Consider the following 27,286-nt stretch of genomic DNA (forward strand, 5'->3'; position numbering starts at 1 on the left):
AATGGCTCTGCAATCATATCCGCCAACTCCTTTAGCATCCTCGGATGCAGCGCATCCGGCCCCATGGACTTGTGCTCGTCCAGTTTTTCTAAATAGTCTCGAACCACTTTTTTCTCCACAGAGGGCTGGTCACCTTCTCCCCATACTGTGCTGCCCAGTGCAGCAGTCTGGGAGCTAACCTCTTTGTGAAGACAGAGGCAAAAAAATCATTGAGCACATTAGCTTTTTCCACATGCTTTGTCCCTCATTCAGTAAGGGGCCCACACTTTCCTTGACTTTCTTCTTGTTGCTAACATACCTTAAGAAACCCTTCTTGTTACCTTAACATTTAAAGGCACATTCTACCACCATTCTGCACTTGATAAACATGTACTTGAACTGCTACTTACTGCTGTCCAGGCTGCCTGTATACGGCTTCATGAGCCATGGGAGCAAGGGGTAGGCTGGGTCCCCAAGGATAACTATTGACATTTCAACATCCCTAACAGTAATTTTCTAGTCTGGGAAGAAAGTGTCTTCTTGCAGTTTTCGAACAGCCCCGAGTTCTGAAAGATGCGAGTGTCATGCACTTTTCCGGACCATCCCACATTGAAGTCAGTGAAACAGCCCTTGTGATCCACCAGTGCTTGCAACACCATTGAGGAGTACCCCTTGCTGTTTGTGTACTCTTTGGCAAGGTGGTCTGGTGCCAAGATAGGGATGTGCGTTCTGTCTATTGCCCCACCAGAGTTAGGGAACCCTGTTGCAGCAAAGTCATCCACTATGACCTGCACATTTCCCAGAGTCACTACCCTTCCTAGCAGAAGGATATTGATTGCCCTGGCTACTTGGATCACAGCAGTTCCCACAGTTGATCTGCCCACTCTGAATTGATTTCTGACTGGCTGGTAGCAGTCAGGTGTTGCAAGCTTCCACAGGGTTATCGCCACTCTCTTCTCAACTGTCAGGGTAAGGCTCATCTTGGTGGTATTGCACTTCAGGGAGGGGGAAAGCAACTCACAAAGTTCCATGAAGGTGACCTTACACATGCGAAAGTTTCGCAGCCACTGAGAATCATCCAATGCCTGCAACACAATGTGGTCCCACCAATCTGTGCTTGTTTGCCAGGCCCAGAATGGGTATTCCACTGTATCACATGCCCTAATGCTGCCATGATATCTCAATTGCCACATCTCGTGCTTTCAGGAATGTCTGTGTCCATGTCCTCAGAATCTTCCTTGTGCTGGTGGCTCCTAGTTAGTCTCTGCACATACTGCAGGATAATGCGTGAGGTGTTTACAGTGCTCACAAAAGCAGTGTGCAGCTGAGTGGGCTCCATGCTTGCCGTGCTGTGGCATCTGCATGGATGGCCAAGGAAAAAAGGTGCAAAATTGTTTGCCATTGCTTTCAAGGAGGGAAGGAGGAGACTGATGGCATGTACCCAAAACCACCTGTGACAATGTTTTTTCCCCATCAGGCATTGAGAGCTTAACCCAGAATTCCAATGGGCAGCGGAACTGTGGGATAGCTACCCACAGTGCACCACTCTGTGAGTTGATGCTAGCCACCATATTGAGGATGCACTCTGCTGACCTAATGCCCTTAGTGGAGACACATATAATCTACTGTATAAAATCGGTTACTAAAGATCAACTTCTATAAAATCGACATAATATCATAGCGTAGACATGCCCTTACTGTCTCATATCCTAAAATGTCCCATTACCTTCCCAAAGAATGTAGTATTTCTTAAAAAAATGGACTTCTTTGTTTTTTTTGTGGGCACATGTATCTGGGTGACTGCTTTTTTTTTTTAATATTCGGACTCAGGAAATTCTCTGTACAAAGACTTTGAACACTGGACTGCAGTTTTATTACTGAATTACTTGGAATCCCTGAAGATTTCTGCTCCAGTCCTCCTCAGATATATTGGTGGCACCTGGGGACAGTTCTAAATATTGAGAACAGATTGCCAAACTTTTAGACATCTAGTAACATTTACTATTATTCACAGGCAATATACTGTAGTATTCAGCTTGTGTCAAGGGAAAAGTCAGGAATCTTGTCTCATGCTTACTGTAACTGAACTGAGAGAGATTTTATGTCAGATTCTGCACTGTTAATCTGGACCCAATGCTATGAAAGTGTCATTCCATTCAATAAAAAATATTGAGAGGGATTTCAAAAGATATGGGAAATAAGTCATTCAGCATGCAGTGAAATCCTGTTCAAGACATGAATTATAGTTGTTCCTGAGTTGCTATAAGGAGTATTTCATTTTCTTGTAGTATGAGCAGTTTTATCAGTGCAGCTTTCTATACATTAAACATAAAGGAAGTGGGACAAATTCTATTCATAATTATACCCGTGCAATCCCTCTGTCATTGGGGTTGTAGAGGACTAAATAAGAGCAGAAATTGGTCCAGTATATTGATATAGTATCTGATTACACTTCCTTAATGTAAAGTGCCAAACCACACAACAGAACCATCACAAGCAGTTTATTCTAGATATTATACTTCTAAGATTTCATGGTACTTTTCAGATCTAGTCTTTAAAGGTTGTCCTCTACACAGGATTTTCACTCTTGGGTCCCATGCTCCAAGTGCAAGAGAGGACAAAACTATAACTCAAAACTTTCTGGCTGTCTGAGGAAGGGGTACTGAAGATCCACATGCACCATCAAATGCCAGAACCTCAGCCCTAAGTAACTTCCAGTTGGCTCCTTGTTAGTCAAGAAAGCTGAGATCAGATCCCGTCAACCACCATTGCTCCAATTCTACTTAGATCTGTGACAGGTTTTGAATTTCTTCTGTTGGTCCCCTCAACCATTCAGTTAGTTTTTTAATACCTCATCTGTTTTTTTGTGTGCATCTGCTCATCCTTATGCACTTGAGGCTTCGTGGCCCTGAAATGCTGGCCTTGGTGTTAGCTTTAGATTCTACTTGTTAGTCAGTTTGTTTGGAAACCCTTCTTTGCCTGCAACTGAATTGTTAATTTGGTTCCTGCACTTTATATTTTCAATTGACATTTTTTCAGTGCTTTATGTATGAGGCTTTAACACATTAGGTTCCAACAACAATACTTGATTTTTCATTCTTTTTCAGAGCATTGAGGTTTTGTGTCTAGACCTTAAAACACTTTGAGATGGAGATGTTGCATCCTATTCTGTTTCTGATGCTTCTGAATGTTTCTTTCTAGATTCATGCTGAAACTTCTGGATGTTCAGTTCAGATATATTTTCCTTTCAAACTACCTTGTGATCCAAGATGCCATCATTCCTCTCATTGCCAGTAATGAAAGATTAAGAGTTTTTAAAAGTGTGAATGTGACAGAAAGATGACACCAACTGGTGAGCCTGACTGCTGCATTTTTGAATGAACTTGCTCTGCTCTTGCATCCTATATTGATATGTTGGTGAAGACACTTCACACCTCTCTCCTCTTCTCCAGGGACTCAAGAAAAAAAGTACAATTGGCCCTAAAATACCACTGACTATACTTCCCTGCCCCCACAATAGAGTGTGAAGGTTGAGGTGGCTACGCGTGGTGGGGAGAACTTTATTCTAAAACCTAGTGTCACCTTTATTTATCTGAGGCTGGATAGAAGACTGATTCCATCCAAGTTAATTTGACAGCTGTTTTGACCTTTTCATGAACTAGTAATTGAAGGTAGATCAGTATTTCTGTACAAACCCTTATTAGGTTAGTGCAAGCTTTGACACATTTGAGGGCCAAAGCCCACTAATGTGGTTCTGACAAAGCTGATGAAAAGTCCTTTTGAACCAATCAGTATATGAGGAGCTTGTTTTTTTTTAATCGAAGTTCATTTTCCTAAGGGCAGTGATTTCAGCTCATAGATCTGCCTTATACTATATTTTACAAGTATACAGTGGTGTTACAGACTCTTCCTACATTCCTTCCAAAGATGATAGTAGGTTTTTACATTAGTGAGCCTATCATCCTGCTAACATCTTCCCATAACTGCATATCTTACATGTATCTTCTCCTCAAATTTGATGTTCAGATATCCTTTGGTTTCTCCTTATTGTGAACTAAAGACCTTAGAAAGCCTACCCAGATTTTTTTTCTTTTGGCAATGAATCATTAAGCACTGCTGTCTTGAAAGAATCATGTTCATGTGACTGTAAGATTGTATTCTGGCAGGCCTGGAGAGAGCTTTCATTTCAGGACATGTGCAAGGCAAGATATGTACATTTGCAAAGCTCTGTTGCTAAGATTCAGCCTGTAGAGAAGAACCTCCATTTGGTTTGTTAGTACTGCAGAACCTATCCTACTCCTTAGAATCGCTTTCTTTTGGAATATTTTTTGATATAAAGCTTTGTTTTATGAGGACTCATCCTTAAGGCTCTGTCACTTTTCACCTCTTGATCCTTTTTTTTTTTTTTTTTTTTTCCAAATTAAAAAAAGAAAAGAGTGCTCTAGGAATGCACGGGACAAAGTCAAAATAGAAATATTAACCCACTGCTGGCTGAGAAATAGTGTTGTCCAAAAATGAAAGTGACCTCAAGTAATTTTTACAGCAAAGGAGAAAAATAATCTATAGACAAAAAGTGGAATCTGTTTAACAAATAAGATGGATGCCAGCTTAAAATAGTGCCAGCAATTCATACATAATACTGTAAACAAGAAGGATGTTATAATCAAAAGAAAAAGTTGGGTCAAGCAAAATTAAAACACTCAGACTGCTGGCATCATACTACTGTAATAAATCCTTAAACTCTGAGAAATTCCAATCTAGATTTCATTAGGATAGTGCACAGAGATTGCTCTATTCAGAGGTTGTTTTCTACTTGATGGTGATATAACTGAGAAGCCATTACCTGTTCTAGAGTCTTGACCAAAAATTAAAAATTTGAAGTAGGCTATTAATTACACAGAATATTATCTGGACTAGGTCTGGGTTTGTTTGACAATCGAATTTCTGCAGTTTTAAAATGGCAAGAATGACAATGAAGTATTGATAATTATGATGACATTTTAGCAATAGGATGTGGGATAATCTATGGGAGGTACTCTTTTTATATGAAACTTACTGCAGATGTGTTGACTTTTAAGGTGAGTACCTGTTTTTGGTAATGTGTGCTTGGCATGTTTTGCAAATGAAATACATTCATCAACTAGAATTTCTATAATATCTTTTTCAAGATGTGTAATTTTTCACATATTGTTGTCTTGAGGGAAGTCCAGAACAACAAATAGGCAACCATGAAAGCTTTGTGCAACTGCCTGTTCATGGTTAGGTTCAGACCTGAAACTCAGGCAAGGTTTTATTGAGTTTTCAGCAAAACTCAGGCCAAGTTTGGGGTACTGGGGAAAGGAGTTATCATTCTGAGTGTAAACTTAGTTGTTTTAACAGAATTCAACCAGAAATGAAGCAGAAATCTCATGGTTTTGTATGAATTACATTTTCGTTTTCTCTTTATGCCCAGAACTCAAACTTGAGATGTAAACCCACACACAACAATATTTGTAAAAAGATCATATGAAACAGTGGAAAAATTAAACTGTTGACCTTAGAATACTTTCTACCACTGTTTAAAAGAAGTCAGGCTAGCAGAAGGGAATACAGAACTGTCAATTGTATCACTGGTGAATAGAAATGTCAGTTAAATTTTATAATAAATTGGGAAGACCAGAAAATGGGGGGCTTTAGAAAGATCTTACAAATTAAAAGGAAATTTCTGAATCTAAATGATATTTCAGCAGCCTGGGAGGCTGACTTTCTCTTGCATTTCACTGTGAGCGTGAACTCCTAGCCCTGTTAAAATCAGTGGGAGTTCAACGGGGCCAAGATCTTACTCTAAATATTTAAATTATATCCTTAATTGACACATCTAGATTCTTCATCAAGGTGACCTCTGGGAATAAAAGGTGAAACAGGGTTAGTTCTCTACTAATTAAGTTGGCCCTGGTTTTCAGATTTTTTTTATTCTTTGTCTCCAGGAAACTCAATCAGTTCAGCAAAAAAGCAGGGTAAGAGGAGACATTTTAAGTAGAGATCTTGTTCTTTGGCTGCCTGTTCATTCTCTGCACTTTCCTGACTTCAAATTTGATGAGTTGCATGGCCACTACTGCATCCTTGAAGCTGCAGTATACTCCAGGACCTTAATGCAGCCATCTGTGAGAAGGGAAGAGGAAGGAAAGGTCTGTTTAGCTGCGGAATCTCCTACTCTGTGGGCTGGTCTACACTACGGGGTAAAATTGATTTTAGATACGCAATTTCAGCTACGTGAATAACGTAGCTGAAGTCGAATATCTAAAATCGATTTACTCACCCATCCTCACCGCGCGGGATCGATGTCCGCGGCTCGCTATGTCGATTCCGGAACTCCGTTGGGGTTGGTGGAGTTCCAGAATCGATATAAGCACGCTCAGGGATCGATATATCCCGTCTAGATTAGGCGGGATATATCGATCCCCGAGCAATCAATTTTAACGCGCCAATACGGTGCGTAGTCTAGACGTGGCCTCACTTTCACATAGTTTCGGAGCAGTGGCATACAAGGGCAGATAGAGGAGGTGAGCTCCATGTTCACCCTGTAAATCTTGCCCTTCACTCTGCTCTGTGCAACAGAACTGATCTAGTTCTGCTGAGGGGGGAACCCCACATAGTAGCAGGATTTGCACCAACTTGAATGAAGGAGGATTCAGCACCCTTCAGTTCTACACTATTTCTAAGAGCTATTTCTAATATACTAGCCCCTTTTAATGGTATTCTGTCCATACTTGTGATATTACTATTTTTCAGGATTCACTTCTTAAAATTAGCTGAAATAATTTAAAATGAAAATATTCTAGTGGTAAACCAAGTTGGCACTCAACACTTCTGGCATAAAAACTTCAATAATGGTTGGAGGAATGGAGCAGAAATTATTAGGAATGTAATTTTGTTGGAAACAGATTGGGTTTTCATTCAGGCACCTAGTAAACTCTTTCAAGAATATCAGTAGCTGAATTTTGTTTTGCTGAGCCAAGTTAATATCCCTGTTACATTTAAAGCCTTTGTCCTCAAATTCTTCTGTGTGATCTTGGCAGATTCTAACATATGGTCTATAGAGTTCAGGTGTATTGGGCTCCACATGCATCCTGTCATGGGATTTTCATTTTAGCTTCACTTGTTTCTCTTTGTTTATGTTCCTGTCAGATTATATTTTGTTAGTTTTTTTTTAAATTATTCATCTGAAGATGGGGCTGAAGATGCACAGAAAAGGTGCATGATTGAAACTACAAAGATTCTAAAAAGTAGTAGCAGAATTTGTGGATTGTAGAGATTCCTAATACTTGACATATGAACCATTTTATTTCTAATTGATTTGCATTTCTTGTTTCATTTTTATTGCACTGTTTCATTTTAATATTATGGCAATGCAGTACAGTAGCTGAATTAAGTGCAAGATTCACCAAAGCTCTTCCTAACCAGTTTCAAAAAGACATTCAGAGAAACATGCAGGGCTATGAAAAATAACACATATTCTGCAAGTTTGTGGGGGGAAGGGCTAGCTAGCATGCAAGCGTTCAGTTCAATTAAACCACTCACGTATGTTGTCTAAACTACACACACACAAACTGTTTTTGCTTGAAGTCCTATCCCTATGCTGGATCATGCAAAGTGTACTTGTGTACTAAGGGGATGTGTTCTATTTCATGCGCATGTGTGTACCTTTAAAACTAATAGCTATTTTATATGAGAAGTAACAGAAAAATGTAGACATTTTGGATATAATCAGGGCCTCACTGTCACTCTGTCAGGATGTCACACTTTATTACTTACATCGGACTTTCCTGTATAACAATGTAGGGCAGGAGTCCAGAATCCATCTTTTTTTGAGATCAGGTTTACTACATGTCCCCTGCCACACCAAAGATGGCATAGAAAGTTTCCTAAAGAAACAGCTCTCCTATGCTTTAGAGTAGTGGTTTTAAAACTTTTTAGGCAGCATACCCCTTTCCAGATAATGTAGTCTACTGCATACCCCCTTCTGAGATAGGGTCATAATATATCTATGATTAGATTGCCAAGACTTACTAAATAAAATGTGTTGTGTGCCATTACAGAATTTTTCTCACATACCCCAAAATGACAGCTCATGTACATCTAGGGTACATGGTCCTTAACCAGCTTTTAGGCAACTCTGGATGAGTAATAAGAATCTGCTGAAATGTAATTCAGGACGCAGAAAATCCCAGTTTGGTCTCTGACTGATTATCCACAGATAAATACACATAAAAATGAAAGCGTGCTTACTTCATTTTGCATGTTTTATTATCTCGTGTATTAAAATACAGCAAGATGTATACTTGGGAAAAGTCTTCAGAATTTTTATTTTTTTGCCAGAGTTGTAGGTTTGTGCAGCATTTCTGAAAGGCATAGATAGAGAACTCAAAGAGAATTGAGATTGTGATTAGTTTAAAGCATCTAAAGCTTATTTTTTTTCTCTCTGTTCCCTTCCTTTTCCCCAGTAAATTTGGAAAGAGAAGAACCTAAGACTGACTGTGCTGACACTGTCATTTCATTCATTTGAGTTTTAGGTCCAAGCACACAGTTCTGGTGTCAAATACCCCAAAGTTCTGACCATGCTGATTACTTTGCATTTCAAAAAAGTTTGGGTATAGTAGAGTAATTGCTTAATAACATCAGTGCTTTTCATTATCTCTGATGTAGTAATCTAATTGTTCTTAATGATACCTATTTCCCTTCCTAAGAATAATGGGCCAAATCCTCAGCTTATGTAAATTGGTGTAGCTCCATTGAAATCAATGCAGCTATACCAATTTACATGAGCTGAGGATCTGGGGAGGCTGCTTCATGTACCTCTACCCCCATACCAACTTCCCAGATCTTTATCCTTCTACTGCACCCCACTCTGAAATCCTCTAGGCCACTCTAAGCTTTGGCTTCTCCTCTTGCCACCCTTCCCTGTCTCCACTCCCCCTCAGACTATAAAACCCAGACCTCAAGCTCCTTTGCTCCCAGAAAAGCCCCCTGCAAGTTAGGGTTGACACCTCTGAGGTACAAAAAAATGGGACTATCATAAGCATTCCCAAATCTGGACCTTAGCGTCCAGAAATCTGGGTGCCTGCATGAACCCCTCTAAGCTTAATTACCAGCTTAGCTTTGATCTCGCTCCCACCATCCAAAAATTCCAGGGTTTTGGCTCCCTCTGGTCTCCCCAAACCCTTCTGTGGGGAACCCCAAGACTCAGAGACTGAGTCCACACAAAAAGGGAAATAACCCACTTCCCTTCCCCCTCGCTCTCCCACCCAGATCTTTCGTCTCTGGGACTACCTGAAGTTACTGAGGCAATCTCTTTACATCCAAATACCAAGAAACATGTTTTCTCCTCTATTCCACAAAGAGACAAAAGCCCCCAAATACAAAGGAAACAGATGATTTATCTCTCTTCCCCCCACAATTCCCTGGATGCTGCAGAGCTTTACCCTCGCGTAGACCTAACACAAAAGAGAATTTCCTCCCCTTCGTTCCTAGCCTTCCCAGAGAAAAACTCAAACCAGTCTAAAAAGAAAGTCTTTATATAAAAAAGGAAGAAGAAAACACATGACATGTGATCTCTCTGCATTTAGTTGACAACACCAGGGCTATTACTTACAAGAAAATATGAATAACAGACATTCAAAAAGAGATACACATTTACAACATTCCCAGCAACTACACACATTATAATACAAAACAAAACATATAAAAGCCCTATTGTTTTTGCTAACCTTTGTACTCACAACTATGAACTGAAGATTAGAAGCTTGAAGAATAGAAGAAGCCTCTCTATAGCCGAAGACAGGCAAAAGACAAAGACAGACCCAACATTCCCTCCCTGAGTTTTGAAAAAATCCAGTTTCCTGATTGGTCCTCTGGTCAGGTGTTTGGTTCTCTTTGTTAACCCTTTACAGGTAAAAGAAACATTAACCCGTAGCTATCTATTTATGACAGGGACATCCAGGATGATCCTAAACCCATAAAACTGGACATCTGACAGTGTATACTGAGCACACTGACAGATTTCCCAGGACAGTTACCTAAAAAAAAAAAAAAAAAAAAAAAAGGGATGATCCTGGGAGAACTTGAACAGGTGGCAACCCTACGCTAATGTCACTTCAATGTCTTAGTACCTATTGGCTTTCCCCACTTCTCCCTAGCTGTTTGTGCTCTTGTCCAGCTCCCTCCCTCTGAGGTATGCCGGGGTGAATGGGATCCTTCTTCCCTACCGCAAAACTCCTCAGAGGGAGGGGGATGAAAAGAGGGTAGAGAAATGTCTCATCAAGAAATGTCAGCTTGGAAGCTATGCTACATCATTAGGTGAGTGTGAGGACAGTATCTAAATTTCAAAAGATGTGGTTCTGTCACAGAATTTTGAATGTAAGATTTGAAGTTGCTTTCTACTGTAGAAATTATAGAAGGATATAACTATATTAATACAAATCCAGGCTAATTAAAATTTTTTTATAATAAATAGTTACCAGTATACGTAAAAAGCCTATTTTACTTCCTTAAGACTTAGTTTAATGTATGGGTTCAATTCATACAACTTTTTAAAGGGCCTAATCCTGCAAACCTTTATCACATGACTAGTCCTTACTATCAAATGTAATCTCCTTGAAGTAAATAGGTGTACTCACCTGAGTAAGCATTTGTAGTATCTGGCTCTAAATAAATATAAAACATAAAATCCACTTAACTAATAATAGTCTTCCAACGTTCCTTCTAGTTATTTGAATTTGCCTCATGTACATGAATGTTTTTGAAATTTTATATTGAAAGGAAGTTCATTAATTAGCCTAAAATAAATGATCCTCTGGTAATTGACAATCCACCCACATTCTGGAAAATAGTGACAGTTCCTGAAAGCATATAAAACACAGTTCATTGCTTGGATTGTGTCCTTTTAGAGCTGCAAAGAGTTTGTTTTTAAATTTCCTAAAATAAATAAAAGAAATATTTTTCTTAAGTACTCTACTGCAGTACATGTTATTTTCTTGTAACCCTTAGTCTTGAATTTACTGAATTCCCCTTACACAAATCCTAGCATGTTGGAGGATATCTGCTAAAAACTATACAGCAGTGGGTTTCAATCTTTTTTGTCATTTGCGGACTCCTAAAAAAAATTTGAGGAGAGGTGTGAACCCCTTTGGAAATCTTTGACATAGTCTGTGGACCCCCAAAGGTCCATGGACCAGACGGTTTAAATCCACTGCTGTAGAGTATTGTGAGAAATTTGAAATGTTTTAAACATTGCGGCTCACTGGTCAACATAATGGCAGATGAAATGTAACTTTGCCAATATGCGTTATAGTGATCCATCAGCTACTCTGTGCTGCTTATAAAAGCTAATGAGTTCTGAACTTGCACGCCTGCCCCTCAGTGGAAATGACAGTGATTTTTGTGGCTAGCTCAATGAAAATGTGGTGGTGGCTAGCTCAATGAAAACAAGGTGGTGAGTGTGATGGATTGGGTCACAGAGACCCCTTTGGGACTGTCACCTGATGTGCTGAGACTACCTCTGAGCCTGTTTTCCCTGCCAGCTTGCGACTTCAGAACCCTGTCTCATTGAGCCAGACACGCTAGCCTGCTGTAAACACAGACCTTGAGTCTGACCCATGGCCTGAAAGCTGCAGACTTAACTGAAAACAGCTTAGCAAATGTTCCTGTCTCTATCACCCAGACACCCAGCTCCCAATGGGATCCAAACCCCAAATAAATCCATTTTACTCTGTATAAAGCTTATACAGGGTAAACTCATAAATTGTCCGCCCTCTATAACACTGATAGAGAGAGATGCACAGCTGTTTGCTCCCCCGGGTATTAATTGCTTCCTCTGGGTTAATTAATAAGCAAATGTGATTTTATTAAGTATAAAAAGTAAGATTTAAGTGGTTCCAACTAATAACAGGCAGAACAAAGTAAGTTACCAAGCGAAATAAAACAAAAAATGCAAGTCTAAGCCTAATACAGTTAAGAAACTCAGTACAGGTAAATCTCACCCTCAGAGATGTTCCAATAAGCTTCTTTCACAGACTAGACTCCTTTCTAGTCTGGGCCCAATCCTTTCCCTGGTACAGTCCTTGTTCCAGCTCAGGTGGCAGCTAGGGGATTTCTCATGACTACAGTCTCCTTTGTTCTATTCCACTCCCTTAGATAGCTTTGGCACACAGCAGGAATCTTTTGTCTCTCTTGGTCCTCACCCCTCTAAATGGAAAAGCACCGGGTTTAAAATGGATTCCAGTACCAGGCGACATGGTCACATGTCCTGTGAGACCCCAAGCCTCCATTCTTTCCAGCCTGACTTACAGGAACACAGGAAGGCTTACAAGTAAACAGAACCATTTACAATCAATTGTGCTAGTTGATGGGAGCCATCAAGATTCCACACCACCATTAATGGCCCCCACTTTGCATAATTACAATAGGACCTTAGTTATATTTCATATTTCTAGTTTCATATACAAGAATGATACATGTATACAAATAGGATGACCACTCTCAGTAGATTATAAGCTTTGTAATGATACCTTACAAGAGACCTTTTGCATGAAGCATATTCCAGTTACATTATATTCATACTCATTAACATATTTTCATAAAACCATTTGGAGCGCAACATCATAGTGGATACATTTAAAAAGGAATAAACTATTACAGAAAATATGCTACTGATACTATCAATCGCACATCCCCAAGTGGCATTTACTTTATCTAGTTTTGGTTACTTCTATAATGAAAACTCTGGACAATAATAAATCTTTTTACTATCCTGAGGCACAAATCAGGATGGTATAGGGCACTATCCCAACACATGAGAAGATGCAGACCCTGTCTTGAAGAGCTTACAATTGTTGGGTGAGAAGGTTACAATAAATAATTTATACATATTTTTCTAGAAAAGAGACAACTCTGTCAGGCAATTATTATTCTTCAGAATTTCTTGTGCTATCGAGATGATAGAGTGCTCCACAAAGTTACTGGAATTTTGATTTTCTGTTTTTTGAGTGTTTAATTGAAATGTCAGTTTTGGCCTCACTACCTTAAAAACAGTGTAGCAGGGGTTGGAAAGATCCACAGAAGGAGCAACAACAAAGGGTTAAAAATACAATCCTTACATATGAAGACAAGACTGACAAAGCTTGGATTATTTATTCTGCAAAGCAGAAGGATCAGAGGGATGTTGACTGTGATTGTGACAGGTATACTGAAAACTGATCAGTCTCTCTTTTCTAAGTGATCAAATAATATGAGCGTAAGGGGCCATTCTATGAAATTAATGTACATCACATTTACAAAAATGAAATGGTACTTTACACAACTGCGAACCTATAAATTTCACTAACACAGAAAATCATCAAACCAAATCTCTGGCTGGGTAATTTTATAACCACTAATAATATTAGTAGCTATTCCAGCTAAGATTATAAAAGTAATCCAATTATATGCTTCAGGGCATAATCTGATTGCTTATGGTAACTAGGAATAGATTTCCCTTCCCCATGTGCAGTATTGCAGAAGTAGCTGAATGCATTAGGGTGTCTTTTTTTTTTTTTTTCATCTTACCCTGAAGCCTCAGGTGTGGATAGGATACTGGACTAAATAGATAAATGCACTGACCTGATATGGCAAATCCTATGTTCCTGATGTCACCTTAAGCAATTTCAGATGCCAAAATCTGCAGTCTTCAAAACAGATTGTATCTGCAAAAGCCAGCTGCAACACATTGGCTGTCAGACTGGAGTTCTCCCTTCTTTTCTTTCCCACTGCCTGCTACCATTTCTGCTTAACAGTTTCAGATACCATGTGTATGTATACTTCTGTGTATAATGTGTGCGTGTGTGTGTGTGTACCTGTATTGAGAGAACACTTTCTCATGTAACAATTGTCATGTCTCCTAGTCTGACCTTCTAAAATACTAACAGCATAAATAGTTCTTTACTGTATTAATATGCATTGTTTGGGGGGTTATGGGAGCTCCTAGGTACCCAACACTTTGGAAAATCAGGCACTTATTTAGGTGCTTAAATATGGAGTGAGCATAACTGGACTTTAAGCACCCACTACTACCAATTGTACTGAGGTCCAGTTTTAGAGAGCATCACTGAGAAACATGTACCTGATATTTTGCCTCTTTTTTTTTTTTTTTTGTCTGTATTATGCGTACAGCATGGGCCTCGCTTTCATCTCCAAAATGTAACAACTTGGTCTCATTTTCAATTGCTAGATGGACCGATATGCTTTCTAAAAGTTGTATTTAACTAATCAAAAGTGAATAACTGAAATTTGTCATCTCCTGTAGTTGTTTCCTTGGACTGTCATTGTATCTGATTGCATCAGTTCTTCCCACACATATAGTAAAGTGATTTAAAGTCTTTAGAGGGAATGCTTGGTGGAATTGCAAAGTGGTGTTATTATCTAATATGTAAGTCTGTCACTGTATCTCAGTGGGTCACAGCTGAGAATGCTAGATTCAGGTCAAAATCCTGAAAAATAGAGCAGACTCACCCCAAAGTGGTGGTTATTCTATCATTAGATTATACCAAGCCAGTAACAAAAGCAAACTTCTATTTTACCACATTTGTTAACAAGAAGTCAAAAATGCAGTCTCCTTAGGCATTCCAGCCTTTGTCTCACCACCCAGACACTGGAGTTTATGATGAGTGGTTACTGAAAACCAATTTCCTCAATTATAGAGTCCTTCCAATGTCAAGAGATCAGCCGCTTAGCCAGGTCAATATATAACTCAGATCTTACCCAATAATCACACTGCTGCCAATCCTTGAGTAACTAAAATCTAAACCACTATCAATAAAAGAAAAGATGAAAAGAGTTTGAAATGGTTAATAGATCATATACATACAATAATTGCAAAGTCCTTATATCAGGTCTGTAGCAGTGATGTTATAGACTGCTGGCTTGTAAAGTCTCTGCTAACTCCCAGAAGATTGGAAGGTCCTCAGTCCATAGTGCAAATATGCTCCTTTTAGTTGTAAATCCACAGTCCAGAGAATCAGGGCAGGAAAGAGGCAAAATGGAGATATCGCAGAGGTCTTTTATACCCTTTCCCATATGCCTGTAGATTTACTAACTCAAATACAGTTCACAGCCTCAGTTTGTGGAAAGTTACTGATCTAAGATGGAATCCAAAGTCACATGAGCATATCATATGTCCTTATATGCTTTGACTCTTAGAGGCAGCCATTGCCCATATCCATACTGAGGCATCCACAAGAAGACTTACTGGATGAGATGAATTTATTGTATGGCCCATTGTTAGAGTGAATTGTCCTTAATAGGCCATCAACTTGAGTAGTCCATTCACAATGGGCTGGAAAGACTGGATGTAAACTACCTTGTGGGTGTTACCCCAAGAACACACACATTTGAGATATATTTCAGAGGGGTAGCCATGTTAGTCTGTATCAGCAAAAACAACAAGGAGTCCTTGTGACACCTTAGAGACTAACAAATTTATTTGGGCATAAGCTTTCATGGGCTAAAACTCACTTCATCAGATGCATGGAGATATAGATACATAGCCAATATTCATAACTTCAGATACAGTGATGATACATGAATTTAAACAGGATAATCTTATTTAGCAAAAAATAACTTTTCCATTGACACCTTACATGGCACACTTTGCACAAGACCTGTTGCAATGCACAACAGTGGCAACATCAATGACACAAATGGTCATATTTCAGTCATCAAAAAGTCACATGAGTATCAGAATATATTTAGGACAAATATTCTATCTGGAGATCTTTTGGCTCCATTAGGAACTTGAAGGAGAGCCTTGCAATGGGTGGGAGAAAGGGAAACGAAGGCACCCATTTAAAATTCACTGTTCACATAGCATCCTCTTGATTTTGATAGGTTAAAATTGGAGCTGGACCTGAGCTAGGATCTCACATTCTTTTCTCTCATGCTCCCTGTATAAAAATTTTCAAGGGGATTCAGATTTGAATTTCTTAATATGAACCCACCACTTAGGTTTTGGTTCTGGTTTGAATCCAAAACTGGGTCTAATGTCTGAAAGAATGAGGCTTGGATGTGTGCCGCAGTGACTGCAATCTCACTAGAACGCTCATTCCTGTGAGTTTTCAATCATTTGAAGCCATTTTAGGTGCTTTTGAATCCAGACCTGAACTCTAGTCCTGGTTTGACCTCAAAACTAACCCCCCCAAAATAACCTAAATGAATCTGTATCTGAAAATCACCTCTCTGCCGGTCTCTAATTAAAACAACTAGTACTGACTGTAACAAACACAAAAGCTGATTTATATAATAATCTTTTAATGCGGCTTAACTTTCGTGCCTATGTCTGTGGCAATGAAATGATAATGGCTACAGGCTTTACAAATGCTAAGCAGTAGTGGATGATTCTATGGTCTGAATGAAGACTATTTCAGATGAAGAGAACAATATGGCATCGAAGTGTCCTATCATCAAGAGAAAAGGACACACACTTCAGCTCTTTACAGACACTGTTGTTTATAGTTACTGTACTGTCTCTGGGTATGCCACTTCAAAATATTGTCTTTATTTCCTTACATCATTTTATTTTGTTCTTCTAGGTCACTGGGATGCATTTTGTATGAGATGTGCTGTCTGGATCATGCATTTACTGGACACAATTTTTTGTCTATTGTGCTAAAAATCGTGGAAGGCAACACACCTTCTCTTCCTGACAGATATCCAAGTAAACTGAACGCAGTCCTCCACAGGTTTGTTGTTCTCTAACTTATCATATATGTTCAATTATTTTCAAAATAATTGAGAAAGCTTTCTTCCATTAACATTTCAGCATGCTGAACAAGAATCCTTCTCTGAGGCCATCTGCAGCCGAGATTCTAAAAATCCCCTACATTGATGAACAATTACAGGTATTTAAAGTGAAAAAGCAATAGACATACACTTAACATGCAAATATGCATGGTGCAGACATGCACTAAAGTAGAAGAGCATTTGATGAGAAGAAATGAGTCAGAGAGGAGTCCATGCAAGTTTGAGATAGACGTTTTCTTTATAAATGATGGTGGGAAAACAAAGCTCTTGTCACCACACCCTCTAGAAAGGGGACTGGGTGAGTGAGTCTGCTCACCATGAAATTTTATAAGCAATAAAGAGAGCATTCATTTATATATTGCAAACTTCTGAGATCATTGGGGGTGAAGGTATGAGGATTATCTACTCTGTTCCATTTGGCCAATGGCCAAGAGGTATCCAAATATTTAATGAAAAACAACACATTCTAGTAAACAACTTGCTTTTCTGTTTTGTAGTCTTGCTAAGGGGTATATTATTTCTAGGCTTTATGGGAAGAGGGACAGAAAAGTTGTTAAAACATTTTATATTGGGACTGTACAAAATATTGGATCATATATGAAGATGTTGGGTCACTGCATTACTATAATTTGTTGATTTTGCTGCTGTTGTATTTTTTAGCAGAATGTCAAATGCAAATTCACAAATATGGCTCTGAAAGACAAGACATTTAATTGTCAGAAAGAAGCTGCTCGCATCGTTAATGCTGTGTAAGTACTGCAGTGTTTTTATTAGTAAAAAGTACTACAAGGGAAAGAGTTGCTAAATGCATTCATGTTTTAAACATTTATTTAAATTAAATTCATAAGAGCAAATTTTTAAAAGGGATCTGTGCTAAAAAATGCACTCACTGATGTACACCTACATTTTTAAAGCGCTTTGAGATCTATCGTGAAAAGCACTATATGAGAGCTAAGTATTCTTATTTCTATGCACAAACCCATAACAGCATGTACACATTGGTTAATTGTGCATGCATACAGGGTATTTTTACATGCAAATACAGTACCTGTTGTATGTGTAATTAAATTATTCCTGCCCACAAATACAAGTTAATGCACATTTTTTACATGTGGTCCTCAGATTTGTACCTTTTGAAAGAGTAGGTCATGATTTGAAGTATGTTATGATTCAGTTATGCATTGTGTAGTTTGTGACTACAGTAATATCAAAGCTTTTTTTCTACATGGTTTCAGACTGAAGACATAAACATTTAAACTAATATTCAGTAGACAGGCCTGTAGTTATCATTGTAGTGGCCTTTTAACTATATTGAGAAATTAATAGTAATAATATGTATTGGATGTTACCTATCAGATAATTCTATGATATTAAAGATATTTAATTTAAGTATTAAACCACAGTACTGCAATGATTAACACAAATTTCAGTGCTGATAATTTCATTCTGCCTTCTTACATTAGCCCTGCAGTTTCAGTTAGATCTGGCATTCCACTTCACTTCCTGTCCCTAGATTTTGTGTCGTATTCCTTTGCACTATTAAACAGCTGACGTTTTCCTGCACAAAGGTGGCAGTAATTCATGGTTGGGTGAAGTGATGCACATTCCTTGTCTCTTACTTGCCTCCTAGTTTTTTATGAGGCTTAATTAATTGTTTGTAAATTTCTTTGAGATCCTCAGATAACAGGCAATACAGAAGGGCAAGTTATTATTATCCTTTGTAATCATATCACAAGCAATATAATACAAATCAAACAAATAGATGGACATAAACATTCATAAAATATTACAGGAAGCTCCCATTGCTTCATATTTATTACTCGATTTGTCATGGGACCTATGTAAGAGCAAATTCATAGCTCTTCAGAGGAGATATGTTTGTTTGGTAGTGGAAAGTTGTGCTCCCAAATGTGATTGGCACAACATGCAAGCAAGGTTTCAATGTCCAAAAAGTGTTTGAAATGTGTTAGCTGAAATACATGCTGAAGCATAAAGTATTTGAAATATCAGGGATCCGATTTTCAGTCCTGGCCTTCATTTTGTAGACACAATTTTTCACCTCCATTGAACTGCACACACCATTTTAAACTTAAATCACACTTTTTCTTGCTTATTTATTTGGGGCCAAAAATTGTGGGTGCAGCTTATTATGGGAGCAATATTACACCTGAAAAATGGAAAATCAACCTCCAAATTTCCAAGTGTTTCCAGGATGGACTGATCACACCTGGAGACTACCATTGAAGGAATACAGTAAGCTCCAAAGGTGTTTCATTGGATCTGGTTTAAATATATTGAAACAGATCACCTTTCTAATTGACATTATATATGGACAGAATTGGCATATACAGAGAGAGAGTGTTTATTCTGTGGCCAGTAACCCCTTGCATCCATTCAGCACTGATGGGTCTGTGATCTTCCTGAACACAAGGAACACGTTCTAAGTGTTAACAAGTTCTTTGCATGAATCTGTAGAGAAATTCTTGATTTCTGTGAAAAATAAGAATTTACTTTTTGATAAACCTTTCTATAAACATCCATTCCTTTTCCATGTGTCCTTATGCAGTAGAGCTCTTAAAACTCTCATTTCTAGGAAAAGGGACATACAGTTTTGAAGATTTTCTCCTTACATTTATGTTTGTTCCATATGAAAAGTCAGTTTCTCTTGGCAGTGGTGATCTCTGTTTTCAGAGGCCCAGCGTTCCCATAAAATGCAGCACAGTGCAGATCATCTGTTTTTGGCAGAGCTTAAAAATTTACCCTTAAGCTTTTCAAGTTAAAGGCAACTGTTTTTTTGTTTTTAAATAACCCTTATCATTAAATATAAACCCTCCCAGAAGTGTGCTATATTCTGAGTCAGTTGGGTTAAGTCTTCAAAATATGTATGAAAATAATATGTCTGAATCTAATTACAATAATATATAAAGGTTTTAAATAAAATTCAGATGAGATCAGTAAAAATCTGTATTGTGATTGTTGTTAAGCAAAATGCCAAAAAGACAGATAAAAAAGTGTTGGAAAGTCTGGAAAGTGCTGTCATTCAAAAAGTCAAAGGACAACCATTTAAACTTGAAGGCTGTATAATCATAAATTGCTATAAGCTTGAAGCTGTATTTCAGTTTTGGAAGTCCTTACCAGGAGCTGCTCAATGTACATCCTTCTCAACTACTTTGTCATTCTGCATCTATGTATTTTTTTCTTTCCATGAATTGTTTGTATATCAAGCCCTGCCTAGCTTTATGTTTTCTAATAAAAGTCCATAATAGTTTACTGCAGTTCTACTCAAGTCATAAATTTTAAATATTTAAATGAACATAAAGCTCTACAAATTCGCTTTCAACTTGGAAGAAAAATGGCTTTGTTATCCCAGAGGTTTTTGTGTTATGAATCCCAGCTCTGTGACAATGCATAAGAAATATGTCTAAATTATTCATTCTTGAAGGATTTGTTCCAAATTGCTTAATAACTGAAATCTTCTTGTGTTTGTCTTCAGTGTCATGTTTCCCAATACCACTGAGATCCTTCTAATATTTTCCTCCATAGACAACGTTTGAGAAATATGGTAAAAATACCTCTACCTGCATTGTAAACATTCTGATGTTTCCCAAGATAATAGGCCATGGGGAACTATGTGATTTATTGGGACATAAAATTAAGCTCTTAGATGATCAAAGTAGATGAAGACTTAGAAGCTAAATCTTGAATCTTGAGAGTAAGAGTAACAATTTGAAATGAATATTGCGCACCATAAATTCCAATACTCTAAACTTTTGGTTCACATGGGAAGTCATAATGTATGACTGCAGTTGCATTTTTATAATCACTGTAGGCTGTAAAATAGTCTGGGATCTGTATAGTTTTTTCAAGTATAGCTCATGTATTGATCTCTTGTGTTTATGGATACAGTTGAGATCTGGAATAGGTGAGTTAGAAATGCAGATTTAGCTTTCAGGGGAGATCTATGAAAACCATTTGAGCCATGAAAAAACCACTACTATTCTGTGGGACCAGGAAGTGAATAACAGCAGACAGCATTTACAAGGAAGTAAATGACTATTATAAAATCTCATTAAAGGAGCATTAACATTTTCTTCTTTTATACTGGTTTAAAATTGATTATTAAAAAATTCTGGTTGGTATTGTTATCAGTTGCTTTAATTTTAAACTGAAAGGCAGAATTTCTGCTTGTGATATCTTGAATGAGACAATAGACTATAACTTTTGTAGGTGTGCTTCCATATTTATTATTGTATTAATAAAGTACTGAGAATTTCACTTTGTCTATCCTCTTATGAAATATTTAAAATGGTTCATGCAAAATGTTCTGGGTTTATAGGTCTGTATTTTGCATACTTTTATAATGAAAATAAGTCTGATATAACACTACTGTAAGTAAGCAAATCTCTGTTTAGTCCATTACATTACCTATGCTTTCCTCATTATTACACTCAGAATGTCAACATCTCTCAGCATCACAATGATGTAATTTTAAATATTGCTGTTTACATTTTTATATAAAGAGATACTTGCATGCTTTTATTTTTAGGCAGAAAAAAATCCATTTGCAAACTCTGCGGGAACTGTCTGAGGTGCAGAAAATGACTCCACGAGAGCGAATGAGGTTGCGGAAGTTAAATGCTGCAGATGAGAAAGCAAAGAAGCTTAAGTAAGATATATAACTAACACTGTATTTTCACCATGCATTCCTTCACCTGTGCAATTTGCCAGACAAGCAAGAATGAAAACAGATGACATACAGACGCTATGCAGGTTCTTCAGCTACTGATGGGTGAATGGTGATTTTACATTAGTTAGATGATGATAATTGCTGAATTAGTTAGATAAGAATAATTGCTGGGGGGGGGGAAGTCAGAGCATTAGTCCAAAACTCTACTTCAGACACTGCCTTTTTTATTAAGTAAATGAGTGAGTAATTTTTGGATTGATTTCTATAAAAGGTGGGTTTTTTAAATGACTTGTTGAGGCCACTACTCTGACGAGGCAGCCACCTGGCTTTGACTGGCAGTCCAGGTTTGGAGGAAACCATCAGTCATTTTGGCCACTGGGATTTGCGTAGAGGGGCAGAAAATTAATAGTCCTATAAGAAAAGATGGTAGGTAATGGCCTTAGTAAGTGAGCAGATACAATGGTGTTGGGCATGGTATAAAAATTCTAAGTAGAGAGTTTTTCCTGAAACCGCGATGGGTCATAATAGAGACTCTTTGAAATACAGTGAATACTCTTCATGAGAGGAACATGAGGAGGACCTGAAGTGATGTTTGAATGCCAAGGCTCCACTATAAAATAAGGAAGAATTTTATTATGTTGCTGATCTGCTTGATTTTTTCCCAGTAAAAAATTTCCAACTCTTTTTATTTGAAGGGGGAAAAAAAAATAATAGATGTACCACTTCCTTGAATTCGAGGTTAATATCCTCTTCAAAACAGTCTCTCAAAGTTCAGTCTAGATTAACTAATGTTTATTTTGTTACAATGGAGTGGTTAATTGTTTATGACCATTGGGATCAGCATCTTAGTCTTGTCATGCCAAAGCAAGCATGCATCTTAATTTAGTAATGACATCCAATTACAAGAGAGACTACAAACAAGTAAAGTAGCTGAGGTATTAAATCTTAATTGGAAAAAAATTCAGAATCAGCATTTGTTCTATTTGACATATATCACAATTAGTGTAAGGGAGGGGTTAAAATTACAACTGGGATTGGAGATGATGATGCTGTGATATGGACAGGAATTCTCATACCAATAGAAATTGTTCTCCATGGAAACACACTCACTGTCTAACAGCTGTTGGAATTTCACCATCTCTGCTATGACTTGTGGCTGTTGCTTAAAATCTTTGATAATATTCTTAACTATGAGAGGCCAGTGTGCAAATGTATAGAAAAAATCATTAATAATAAATTACAGAAGTCACTTAGTATTTTGTAGATTGGGATTAGGAAACAATATAGAATAGCAGTTTTTTAATTCATGTTTCAGCAGATAAAATAAATGTATCTCTTCAGTAGCATAAAAGGGATAGTCATCTTCAAAACCCATTCATAATCCATGAAATTAAAACACTGGCCTAGATTCAGCTCTGGGATATCTGAGCATACTGTAGTACAAATGCACCAGGGAAAGAAAGAAAGAGGGATTACAAACAGGGCTGGCTCTAGGTTTTTTGCCACTCCAAGCAAAATAAAATTTGGCTTCCCCCACCCAGCCCTGGCCTCCCCCTTCCTGCACCCCCCTGCTGCCCCACCCCTGGGCTCTCGCCCCCCACCCACACCCCTGGCACCCCAGCCTTGGGCTCACACACCCTCCATGCTGCATCAGCTCTGGGCACCCCCTTCCCCCCATCAGTGCCCTCCCCATCCCTTGCTGCCCCCTCCACCCACACCCCCTGCCATCCCAGCCCTGGGCTCTTCCCCCTACTTCCCCACCTGCACCCTCCTTCTGCCCCAGCCCTGGTCACTGGTGACTTGCTCCCAGGGCAGGTCATCAGCAGGAATTTTGGACGTGGCAACAGAACAACAAACAGGATTGGTTCCCCTATGTGACAGAACTGCAGTAAAGTGAAACAATTTTCAGCTTGTGTGATTGTGAGGATATCTGGATGCATATTATAAGACTGTCCTACATAAATGAGGAAAAGCTGAGGTGCTTTATTATTCTTTTGTTCCACTCTTTGTTTCTATGGAGAATTTCGCAATGCAGTATCACTGTCTTCCTTTTAAAACAACAACAACAAAAAGAAAAAGCAATGGCTGTTTGAAAATAGCAATCCAGTCCTAATAACCACTGGAAGCATTTCTTGCTCAATTTTATCCTACTTTTTCTACAGCAAGTTACAGTGGATCAGTATATTTGATTTGGGAGAATGAGTAACAGCTGCCCAACTGAGCTTGGAGCGTGCCTGAATTTTGATGTGTTCAAATCTGAAGGCACGGTGCTAGATTCCCTTTCTGAATACTAACTAATTATGGGGAAAAAAAAGTCAGTTTCTGCTTCCATGGCTCAGAAGTGGAAATCCTCCTAGTGCCTGGTTACTGTATCTAAAGCTGTCCAGCTCCAGTAGAGCCTCCCCTCCCTTACTTTTCATTTTAAATTCTAGTGGGATTCACATACCTCCCTTGCTAGGCTTCAGATAGAGAGGGGCACTGTCCCTTTAGTCCCTCCAATTCCTTCTATGGAGGCTGCAACAGGGCCGGCTCCAGGCCCCAGCGCGCCAAGCGCATGCGTGGGCAGCATGCCACGGGGGGCCTCTACCGCGCCGTTGCCGGGAGGCGCAGGCAGCTCCGGTGAACTCCCGCAGGTGGATGCGCCGTGCTTGGGGCGCGAAATGGCTTAGAGCCAGTCCCTGGCTGCAAGGTGAGGTCACACCAGTATCCCTAATCCAGTCTGGGGATGTCTTCCGAAGGGGATATCTGGGCCAAAGCCTTCTACTCCTTGGGCACACTTGTTCCCCATTCACAGTGCCATCCTGCTCTAGCAGTGAGCTCAAGCTGCAGCATGAGGTTTCAGCTACCATACTCCCTTCCCCCTTTCCTGTTGGTAGTGGCCAAGGGAATGCTGGGGAATGTAGTTCTTTCCCTGCTCCAAGGCTGGTTCTATAGGCAGAGAGCTAAGCAAGGAACTACAGCTCCCAGGGCCCCCTGTTGGTTCTCAGCTCGCAGGCTGGATCACTGCCAGCTGCCGCCCCTGCAAGTGGGCTGCCCCAAGCAATTGCTTGCTTTGCTGGTGTCTAGAGCCATCCCTGATTACAAAGATAGAATTCCATTTCAAGTGGGCTACCTGCAGTCAGCTAGTGCGGTTCCAAAAGTGAGTAAGAAGAGAGCATAGCCATGGAACCCACAGGATTTGCCAAGTTAGCATATGCCTAATACAGTAACTCCTCACTTAAAGTCATCCCGGTTAATGTTCTTTCATTGTTACATTGCTGATCAATTAGGGAACATGCTCATTTAAAGTTGTGTAATGCTCCCTTCTAACATTGTTTGGCAGCCACCTGCTTTGTCTGTTGCTTGCAGGAAGAGCAGCCCGTTGCAGCTAGCTGGTGGGGGCTTGGAACCAGGGTGGATCGGGAGCCCCCCTATCAGCTCCCCGGTCCCCTAAGTTCCCTGTGCAGCAACTGCCTGCAGTTCAGCTGTGTCCCTCTCCCTCCCCCCATTGCCATGTGCTGTTCCTGCCCTCTGCCTTGGAGCTGCTCCCTGAGACTCCTGCTTGCTGTGTGGGAGGGAGGGAGGAAGGGAGCGAGGGAGGGAAGGAAGAGGGGGCTAATGTCAGGGTGTCCCCCTGCTCCTGCACCCCGCTTACCCCATCTTCCATAGAGCAGGGGGGACACACCAGGGCTCAGGATGCAGGGAGCTTGCAGCAGCTGTGGTCTCAGCAAGCTGATCTAATTAACAAGGCAGTTTACTTAAAGGGGAAATGAGCATATCTCCCTCATTACTGTTGCCTTGTAAAGTGAGAGAGTTAACCGTTGAGGGCTCAGCCAATTGCTAGTTCATCATTTAGCAGAAAGAGAAATATTCCACCTTCTGACTCCTCCACCTCAGCCAAGCTTCACAGTCATCACTGTGTACCAGTATTAAATTGTTTGTTTAAAACTTATAGTGTGTGTGTGTGTGTGTGTGTGTGTAATAGTCTTTTGTCTGGTGAAAAAAGATTCCCTGGAACCTAACCCCCCTATTTACATTAATTCTTATGGGGAAATTGTATTCGCTTAACATCGTTTCGCTTAAAGTCGCATTTTTCAGGAACATAACTACAACATTAAGTGAGGAGTTACTGTACAGTCTCCTATGGGGAATATCCGGCACAATTGTCTGAATATGAAAACACTGCATCTCTTTCCTTGGGATGAAAACTTCCCTGGAGCACTTGGTAGAATAAAGGCAACAGTATTAAGTTCTTCGGAGTTGACCAGGTTCATGTATTGAACCAACAATTTGATATCTCGTGACTCTTATACAAAGCAGGCAAGATAAATTTTATAAATTCTGTAACTAAGGACTAAACTCTCTCCCTAGATGCATCCAGACAAGACTCGCTGGATAAATAGAGGCCCTTTGTGCACACCTGAGCATGTGGCTGATATAATGTACTTTTGCATTAATTTATTTATGGATAATAAGCAGTAGTACCTTGTAGAAACTCCTGCATGGTATTTGTGATACATAAAATTGAATAAATGTACTCTTTATTTTATAGACAACTAGCAGAAGAAAAATATCAAGAAAATCTCAAAAGAATGCAAGAACTGAGGTCCCGTAACTTTCAGCAATTGAGTATAGATGTGCTTCATGTGAGTATGAACTCACCCGTAGAGTATTTCAGACATACACTCAAACTACAGTGTCAATTTCTCACACGTCTACAGTATCGTGGACCAAATCCTGCCCCCAGATATGTAGTTTGGGTTGTGCATAGAAATATAGAAAACTCAGTCGAACTTGGTTCTGTATTGAGAAAAATTTCCTTCAGTAACTCAGATACACTTCAATGGATGTCTTTATCAGTCCCATGGCATTTCCTTTTCCTAAACTAATTCTTAAAACCAAATATATGCACTGAAAGTTTGGACTCTACTGCCTGCTTCTGCTTCCCCCACACTTGAAGTCCATAGTTCAAAATAAATTCATTTTCAAGATAGTGTTAAGACTGTAATCTCTAAAATACCATACTTTGGTAGGGCTGCTGCTTCCTTTTATTTATTTAGTTAAGAAGATTACTTTGAATTTTCCATCCAGCCTTTAGTAAGAAGGAAGTCTCAGAGTGTCTCCCCATGCAAGATTTTATTTGGCCTGAAGCTATCTGCAAGAGAAAATAAGTCAGTTTAGCACCAGCTCTGCAGCTCATCACATATGCAGCAAAGATAGTTTGAAAAAGTCAATCAGCGCATCCTGGAAATTATGCCTTTTTGTTTAGCATTTAATAGCTTCTCTCTGGCATGCCAGTATGTTTCTGTTTCCCACTGTCTCTAGTGAAACAGTAATGTTTAATCTGTCTTTAAGAAACAACAATTGCTGGTGATCAGTTTTTTTTAAAAATGATTAAAAAGTCCTTTTAAAAAAAGTGATTGCTTATTACAAGTACCCAGCAGTTGTATAGATCAGAGTATCTGTTACACTGTGGTCATGCTGAGGTTTTTAACTGATTATATTTATTAATGTTGTTTCAAATAAGGAATCTGATGAGCAGACTTCAAAGCATCTGATTCAGTCTCAGCCAGTCACTGCACTGGACTACATATCCATAGGACATAAAGAACAAAGTGAGAATGAGACACCGGGCAGGCTCTGTATGTCTGAGCCTGTGGAGCACGGTAAGAGTTTGAAACTGTATTTAAAGTTAATCCACTTTCTATTTGAAACTTCATATAAACAGGGCAAGGTTTAATTTTTTTTCTCCTTTGGTTAACGTATAGCAGAGAAATTTCAGTAAAAATTGATCAGGGTTGCTAAGAAATTAAAAATCTACAAGAGAAGGAA

At 39.0% G+C, this 27,286-nt stretch overlaps 1 protein-coding gene across 6 annotated transcripts in view; it reads left to right on the forward strand.

Annotated features, from left to right (window-relative positions):
- The window catches only part of NEK11 (NIMA related kinase 11), a 194,273-nt gene that overhangs the window by 77,186 nt on the left and 89,801 nt on the right, over positions 1–27,286 (forward strand). For 5 of the 6 annotated variants that reach the window (XM_075062499.1, XM_075062504.1, XM_075062501.1 and 2 more), the window contains 6 exons: positions 16,578–16,727; positions 16,808–16,886; positions 17,449–17,537; positions 21,335–21,454; positions 26,007–26,100; positions 26,982–27,120. In XM_075062499.1, the coding sequence (XP_074918600.1) occupies positions 16,578–16,727; positions 16,808–16,886; positions 17,449–17,537; positions 21,335–21,454; positions 26,007–26,100; positions 26,982–27,120 (671 nt within the window). The remainder of the gene's footprint in view (positions 1–16,577; positions 16,728–16,807; positions 16,887–17,448; positions 17,538–21,334; positions 21,455–26,006; positions 26,101–26,981; positions 27,121–27,286) is intronic. The other variant, XM_075062500.1, reaches the window with a different exon arrangement.

Source organism: Chelonoidis abingdonii, chromosome 2 (assembly GCF_003597395.2).
Source record: "Chelonoidis abingdonii isolate Lonesome George chromosome 2, CheloAbing_2.0, whole genome shotgun sequence".
Lineage (NCBI taxonomy): Eukaryota > Metazoa > Chordata > Testudines > Testudinidae > Chelonoidis > Chelonoidis abingdonii.